Genomic DNA, 9,027 nt, shown 5'->3' on the forward strand with positions numbered 1-9,027 from the left:
ACGTACACACTACCCTCCCTCCGTACCGACGACCGACACGCGACGTCACCTACCTACCCCCCTCCCCCCCCGCCCCCCCCCCAAACCGGCCTCGGTGCCATTCCTTTGTTTCCCTGGTTGATCTGGTACCTGTGGAAAGCTAGAAACCGCTTGATCTTTGAGGAGAAAGAACTTCAGCTGCGGATGTCAACCTCTGTACAATTTGGGAAGCGTGTCAATGGCAGTTGGCACTAGGAGAGAAACGCGACGTCACTCCACAGCCAAGAACTGAAGCAGAGCTAGAAGTTCATTTTGATGCGTGGGTTTGCTTCTCAGACGGCTCCTGGTCGGTCACCGATCTCATAGGCGACATGGGATGGATCATTCATGACCCCCACTCCTCTACCAAGCTCCAGGGAGCTTTCTCTACACCCTTAGTGACTTCTGACTTGATTGCAGAGTCACTGGCTTTGCTTGCAGGTGTTGAAGCTGCAAAAGCCTCGAGTGCCCTCAGACTGGCCTGCTTCTCGGACTGTTTGGAACTGGTTGTTCTTCTCAATTCTGGAGCTCACGTTAACGAGATTGAAGGCATTGTCGCAGATATTCATCTTGATGCTTCCTCTTTCTTGTCTATCTCTTTTCATCATGTCCCTAGAAACAAAAACCTTCAAGCTGATACCTTAGCTTTGCTAAGTTGTAACCTACTCATCAGGGGAACTTAATTTTTATATATAAAGTCTGTTTCCAAAAAAAAAGAACTTAATTTTTACCCAAATTTTTTTTTATACGCTACCATGAATTTAATATTTTTCTCCCATTATAAATCTCATTAACACATTAAATCATTGGAAATGTGATCATTACTAATAACATTTTCACAATATATCTTTTAGGAATTTAAATTTTATTTATTTAGTTTAATTCTTTTTTTCTTTGTTTAATTGTTTTATATTTAATTAAATTTTCAATTATGAGTATATAAATATGCATTAAATAAACATTTGAAATATACTTAATTTTAGAAAATTGGATAGAGATGAATATTTAATTTGGGCCTTACATTACAAACTAAACAGGCTATGAGAAATAAGTATTTGGGTCTCAATTATTTGTTTGGTTAGATATAAAAAAATGCTGATGTGAACAGCTTTAGAGGGAGAGAGAACTCTCTCATTTTTAAATGGAATTTTAATAATAAATAAAAACTCTATGTAGTATATCATTCTGTGGAACTAATATTTCATTTTTATTTTTTTTTTGTTTATAAGTTTTATATGTACAAATCATATTTTTGTTTACTGTACCATGAATTTAATATTTTTCTTCCATTATAAATCTCATTAACACATTAAATCATTGGAAATGTGATCATTACTAATAACATTTTCACAATATATCTTTTAGGAATTTTAAATTTTATTTATTTAGTTTAATTCTATTTTTTTTGTTTAATTGTTTTATATTTAATTAAATTTTCAATTATGAGTATATAAATATACATTAAATAAACATTTGAAATATACTTAATCTTAGAAAATTGGATAGAGATAAATATTTAATTTGGGCCTTACATTACAAACTAAACAGGCCATGAGAAATAAGTATTTGGGTCTCAATTATTTGTTTGGTTAGATATAAAAAAAATGCTGATGTGGACAACTTTATAGGGAGAGAGAACTCTCTCATTATATATATAGATTACTAGAAATTGTCATAAAAATGCCAAGCATTCAAATTTGGGACGATTTAATCCCAAACTTTCAAAAAATCATTTTAATCACAAAGTTTATGTTCAATTTTCTGTAAAATAGTTAAGTTTCGTTGACTATGCCGCTTTAAGCATGCCGTTCAATATCTATGTTTGTGAGGTGCTTCCGTTTAACCTAAATGACCCCTTTTTTAAATCACAAAACGACGTTGGTTAACCAATTGAAGAAACAAAATCCCCAAATTGCTTTACAATTCACAAATCTAAATCCCTCTTATCGAATTGTAGCCATGGCGCGGACCCATGAAGGAAGAAAGCAAATTTTGACACCGTTTCATATTTTTTAAAACATGGTCGTTTAGGCTAAATGGAAACAGCTCATATATAGTTAACCATGTCTTCAAAATTTTAGCAGAAATCAAACACCGTGCTTAAATCAGCAAGGTCAATGAAACTTAGCTATTTTACGGAAAATTTGATTGAAAATTTGTGATTATAATGACTTCTTGAAAGTTCAGGATTAAATCGTCCCAAATTTGAAAGTTCAGAATTTTTATGACACATAACCTTTTTCTCCCGTGTTGATACATAAGCTTTTTCATTGAAGCATGTGTTAATACATCAATTAAAACAACAACCCAATCAATTTATAACAATTATTACACATCAGATATGATTGACCAATAAAAAAAAAGTATTTTTCCAGCTGTAATTTAACGAATAAAAAGTAAAAAGTAAAAGGTTTCATTGATAAAAAAAACGGAAGCATGAGTTTGGTTTTCAAGCGGTATTAAAAGTTTAAATTAGTAATTTAACGGTTGAAAAGATGTAGTTTGCAAAAGATTTAAGAGCTAGCATGCACAACAAAAATTAAACAAAAAGGTCAATATAAATGTAATATAATTATTAAAATATAAAACACGAAAATGTACATTTATGAAAATATAATAAAGGGAGATTTGCACAAGTAACCTTTATTATGATACCCTTTTCTACAAGAGGGTATCATAATAAAGGTTAGTTGTGCAAATCTCCCTTTATTATATTTTCATAAATGTACATTTTCGTTATTGGTATCCATTTCTCTATAATAAAATTGAATATGATCATAATGCAATATAATTAAAATATAAAATAATCAATAAATAATTATTCAAATTAAACAAATAAATATAAATCTAAACACAAATTATTATTTATATTGGAGATTAAAGATAGGAAAAGTGTTTAAAATTAATATGTATATTTCAGCAAAATCTGCAAATTTGCAAAAATATAAACGCTTACGGAAATAAACTTTAGAAATTTAACGATTTTGAGACGTTCAGGACAAAAACATCCTAATTATGGGAGCTCGAAAAACAGCATAATACAAGAAAACATTGTAATACACGATTTCTTTCAATGTTGACCAAAAAAAATGTAATACACGAAATTTATTTTATTCTATGATTTGATTACAATATTGAAAATATATGTAGCAACAATTAACAAATAATAACAAAAATATTAGCAAAAAGTAAAAAGATAAAATATTAGCAAAGAACTAAAAACAAAAATATTAGTAATCAATACTGAAACTATATTAATAGTGATTTTTATAACAAAAAACATAACAAAATAATTATTTCAGAAAACATAAACAAAAAAATATTTAGAAAAAAAAATAGAAGAAATATCCCACCGCTTAGTGTGGGTATCAACCTTGTTAAGATTAATTTGTCAATGTCTCATCTTTCGGGGTGCAGATTCGAATGAATTTAGACCGTATGAATGTTTTCTCCTATTTCCCTACTATGTTATATCTATGTTAATATACCCTTTCTTTGTGTTTTTCTCAGTTATATCCCCAAATTACATAACTCGCACATAAAGTCGACAAAAAAGAAAAGACGGCATAGTACTCTATATGTGAGAGGAGGGTTTAGAACTCTATAACTTTGAGACAAAAGGAAATGACATCAATTTTTTTTTATCTAAGTTCGTTATTGTATAAATTGATCTAGACATCCAGTATAGTCATAATATGTTTTTGAGATACAGAGTAAAAAAAAATTTGCAAGGAAAAACAGAGAAAATAAAATAAAGAAGAAAAAAGTATACTAAATGAAATTTACAAATTATCATGCTCAATTACCATTGCTCCTCTCCATGTCTCACCGGAGGCCACCTCGACTGGGACGAGCATTGACATTGGCCCTGTGCACACGAAGTAGTTTTGCTTCCCATTTTTTTCTGACATTGATCCTGGAGATCCCACATATATCTCTTCGAACCCTATCCTTATCATCCTGAAGAACAATCCTCTTCCCTGCAAGATTCTAAACTAATCAGATTTTATTGAATTTAAAGTTAGTGTTAGGAAATCCTAGTCGATGTTGCATACCAAATCTTGAAACGAATGGTACCATACTGATTTACCTGATCTATGGTTTCAAATTTAGAAGGTGGAGTGTTATAGACAGCCTTTAACCTCTCAGCCGGAGGAGCACCATATATTCTACTCATCTTTTTCTCAAGAAGTGTAATCATAGAATCTTCAACAGCCCAAATCCCTGGCTTCTCTCCTTCTTCAGACGAAAACCAACCAGAAGAGTCCGCTTTCATTGCCTCTGAAGGAGACAATAGCTCGAAAGGCGATGACAAAGGAGGGTTGGGGCAATAAGAGCATCCTTTTAGACCTTGAATTCCAGCCCCATTTCGTTTCTTGAACCTCAAGTAACTCATAATCCCGGGTTTAAGGGTAACCGGTTTTCGTCCATTGTTCTTCACAACTAGAGCTGTAGCCATGCTTACAGGATACAGAGAGACGATATAAGTTATGTCGAGCACCCCGGCCGTACAGCTCAGTTCGATCTGAAAATGACGTTCATAAAGATTTCAGCATTGTTTAGACAAGATTTAATATATATAATTAATCACCTGAAGAGCATCAATGGCGTCTGAATCAGTATCTTTAACACTCCAATCATATCCTGAGAGTACTGAAGAAGACACTCCTTTTGGTTTAGTAGCTTCTTCTGCGTTTACAATAATAACACCAACTCCACCTCTCCTCTCATCGCCGTCAACTGTGTAAAGGACTTCCTCGAATCCATCGTCTTTCCAGTACACCTTTGGTTTATATGAGATGACATGAGCATCTGATAAACTCATCTTTAACGAACTTCCATTTCTGACCTTAAGTTCCACCATAGGACTATTATTTGATTCCGAGAATTTTATACCTTTTCGTCCGAATTTATCTTCAAGCCTCTCAGTTATTGTCTGTGTCTGAGGAGCTGAAACTGAACTTCTTATGGCTTTTGGTTTTGGGAGAGAAGAGAAAGAGATAAGAGAAGCCATTGATGGAGAGTAAGGATCGGAGAAGAAAAGATAAGACGAGTGAGACGAGTGAGAGTGTCTACTGCAATAAAGCCTAATCTTTGTCCAACTTTTTTTTTTCTGTCGTTTTCTTAAACTCTTTTCTTTAGCATGTGGTTGTGAGCTTCTACATTACACAAGATAAAATTTAAGATTAAATCAATACAAAACGGATAAAAGAGAAATGAGTTTATATCCTTTATTGACACATTAATATTTTTCGAGTAAGCAGAAAATGACACATCATTTTTTATATGTCATAATGTTATAAATAATAATTTACTTCACGTTAAACTAATTTTAAATAACTTAGAATTTATAAAATATAATAAATTATTAAAGAGGAGATATATATTACAAGGGAAACAACTTTTAACGTCCTTTTATATCAACTAGGGGATTGTTCGCACTATGCTCGGTTTTATTGTTTATATCTATTTTACAAAATTGTTCAATAAAAAAAATATGTCAAGTAATGTTAAGTAAAACATTTGAGGAAAGATTAGTAGGGAATTTTACTCTCACCATTGTATGTATTTTCCTATATTGTATAACTCTTTTAGTAATGATTTTATGAAGTTAATTTTACATATAGAATACATAATATATATCTCTGTCAAAAAAGAAAAGGAATGATATTTATTTACTCATTCTCATTTTAATTGATGTTTAAGGCTAATTGAAAAAAATTTGATGTTTAAGGTTTCTACATAAAAATTAAAAAACAAATATTATTAAGTTTATTACCAATGTTTAGCAACAACCTGTATTGGTTTTTATAAGAAAGAAATTGTCTTGCCCTTAACTTTAGAAGCATGACAGGCATTTTTTATTTTATTTTGACAATTCCTGAAAGACATATTTAAGAACACTCTTAAGGTAGATATATTCAAGACACATTCCTTAAACAGAACAATTAAGGTAGATAAAATAATGATGAGTCAAAGAGAACATAGGTTCATTTTATGCCTCATGATATGCGAACTCTAACACTTTGATTCATGATTTATTTCTGCACACAAATCCTAATAATAGTAACAAAAATATATATAATAGAAAAATTTAGCGTGAGTAGGCTATTTAGTACGTTTTTGAAACTTATTTAGATGAGTAGTACAATTACTATTTGTAATTGTGAGAGTAGTGTGTTTTTACTATTTGTCTAATAGAGGGGTTGTGAGATAGGCTTGGTTGTGGGCCATGAGACGTTTGGGGAGAGTTACCAAAAAGGGCTTACGTATATGGATTCTCGGTTCTGCGTGTGGACGAGTGAAAGAGAGAATAGAGGGTAGAAAAATATAGACATTTGGGCCGTTAAAAAGGAAAAGGCCCATTAAGCGTTCGACGCTTGTGCATTTGGAGTTTGGTAACATTAGGTAAATCGAGCATGGCTCTTCCTTCTCTGGTACCGGCGGCGACTGTAGATCACTGGTTGATATCGAAATGAATGGTGATGTGGACAATCTCGTTTGGTTAGTCATGGATTCACGAGAAAGCTACAATATGAAGAAATAGGGGGTAAAAATTTGGAGATGGATCCACATCAGTGATATTTCGAGCTTCTTACATTGGGAAAAGGTTGGAGAGAAAAAGCAGATTAGAGGAGCTTAATTAACAATGGAAGGTACGCAAAAGAGGTTTAGAGCTTTTTACTATTTTCTTTGGGATATACATAGTCATATGCATGTACTAATGCTTGTGTATAGTGAAATTGTAGTGGATGGTGTCGATGATGCTATGGTGGTACGAAGTGGGCGGTGGATACTGTACAACTTAGGTGAATGGGAGTTCAAGATGGACACTTGCAAACCGGGGAGATGTCTGAGGGTGGTGAATATGAAAAGTTTGGAGTTGAGCGATATGTTTATGGAAAAGCTAGCTGACCTGAATGGCACTCCGCCTGGACCAATGTTGATTGGAGACGATATACAATTTAGATGCTCTAGGTCTCTATGTTTGGGCGATAAATCAATGAACTTGTTTGTGTGCATCAGAGACATCGATAAAAACGTTGTTTTGGAAGAGAAGTTTGTTAGAGATCAAAGAGCTATTGGGTTACTGGAAGATATCCAAAACACGATTGATACAGTTGAGAAAGGTTCACCCTCTGTGATACTAGGTAATGTGGGTTACTTGGCTGGTCTAATATCATCAGTGTTGGAGGAGAAGAGTGTTTGTGATGTAGGTTTGCAAACCAAGGAGTCAAATGTGAAAAGTAGTTCTTGTGAAACTGAATATGAGATGCTGCTAAGATACTTGGTAGATGTTAAAAAGGGAAGCGACGATGGAGAAGGATATCAGATAAATGAGGTGGAGAGTGGAGAAGACAGCGATGATGCAAGGTCTAAATCTGAGTAAGAGGAGGAGGAAGAAGCAGTGTATGATGACTGCCCATCTGGAATTCCTTATTTTGAATATGATGCGAAATATGAGACCTGATAAGTCTGTATTTCATCGCTTTTTGAGCATGCATTCATCATCTTTTCAGCATCATTCACTTGTTGATTCGCATCATATTGATCCCTTTCTGCATGTTTTACATACTTAAGTAGGCTTTATGCATATCATGCATATCTTGCATACATTGTGCATATTTAGAGTGTTTCATGTACTTAGGAGACATGCAGAGCGAAGCAGAGGAACAAGCGTTACTTGACATGCACACGATCGAGTGGGACGATCAAGTGAGAAGCAAGGATGCGTTGCAATTACATCGACGATCGAGTGAGCAGCAGACGTATACGATCGAGTAGCTGATCGAGCAGAAGGGAAGCGAAGCAGAACCACCTGTCACTCGATGCACTCACTCGAGTGACATGATCGAGCAAAGCAAAGAAGCAGCTGATGGTTTCACAGGTCACTCGACATGATCACTCGAGGAACACGGTCGAGTATGAAATGATGCAGAGAAGAAATTAAGTGTTACTCGACACGCTCACTCGACCGACATGACCATTACAACTTTTAAACCGCTTTTACGTTGTCGTTTTATGTTTTAAGGTTTTCCCAAACATTGTTATAAATAGGTCTCATTTGGATTGCCCAAGGGATCGAGTTTTTATTAGGTTTTTGTTGTTAGCCACCAAACGATCCTGAGAATTGTAATCGAGATTTCTTTTGAGTTATTGATACTTTGCAGTTAGTTCTTGAATCATTGTTGTTACTCTTCCTGTCATCTTTATTATTATGCATGTTTTGAACGATTCTTGTTTCATGATGTTTAACATGATTTCTGCGTCCGAGTAGTGTTAGGGTTCTTGAGGATGGGATAAATTAGGTGGAAGATGTTAGTTTGCTAGAGTGTTTATGTTAGATTCGTTTTGTTTCCCTTCTGTACTAGAGTTTTATTAGCTAGTTTTTCTCTGATCAATTGGAACTGGGTCATAGACATTTCATACCCGAAAGATATATGATGAAATGTCTGAACCAACTAGTGCCAGAGATTTACATGCTTAGCCCAAGAGATTGGTTGTCTAAGATGTTTATTGATATTAATGAGCTGTTTCTTTATGCCTGTTTACTGCATGTTTCATCAATGAGAATTGAGATTAGGAAGTGTTGTAAACTTGATAGTTTCTGCCAAGAGATTGGATTGACTAGTATTAGAAGTTCATTGTCTAGGGATTAGAATGTTTGCAGTTTGATAAACACTCGAAGTAGATTAGCATACTCCACCTACATTAATAACCTCATCCTCAGGATCTTCTATCCAATTGTGCTTTCTGTTTAATTCTCTTGTTATTTACTTGGTCTGCTTTGTTTTCTTGCCAGTATCAATAATCGTTACGTTTTAGTTTATGCATGGTAGTCTATGTTTTACAGCTTTACATTTATCGCATGTTTAACATGTTCGCTTAGGATCACTGAAAACCAAAAATCGTTTATGCTTGCTGATACTACGATTTTTCTATCAATTACCCTATAGTACTATCATGTCATTGCAGTACAATAGGTATCAATCCAATCAGGTGTGATGC

General features: G+C 33.9%; 1 protein-coding gene across 1 annotated transcript; it reads right to left on the reverse strand.

Annotated features, from left to right (window-relative positions):
- Positions 1 to 3,652: 3,652 nt before the first annotated feature.
- On the reverse strand, positions 3,653 to 5,079 carry LOC17895291 (photosynthetic NDH subunit of subcomplex B 2, chloroplastic). Its single transcript, XM_006302290.2, has 3 exons — positions 4,610 to 5,079; positions 4,109 to 4,543; positions 3,653 to 3,998 (listed from the first exon to the last, which is right to left on the reverse strand). The coding sequence occupies exons 1-3, from the start codon at positions 5,030 to 5,032 to the stop codon at positions 3,801 to 3,803; spliced, it is 1,056 nt and encodes a 351-aa protein (XP_006302352.2). The 5' UTR covers positions 5,033 to 5,079; the 3' UTR covers positions 3,653 to 3,800.
- Between the last annotated feature and the right edge of the window lie 3,948 nt (positions 5,080 to 9,027).

Source organism: Capsella rubella, unplaced genomic scaffold (assembly GCF_000375325.1).
Source record: "Capsella rubella cultivar Monte Gargano unplaced genomic scaffold, Caprub1_0 scaffold_2, whole genome shotgun sequence".
Taxonomy (NCBI): Eukaryota; Viridiplantae; Streptophyta; class Magnoliopsida; order Brassicales; family Brassicaceae; genus Capsella; species Capsella rubella.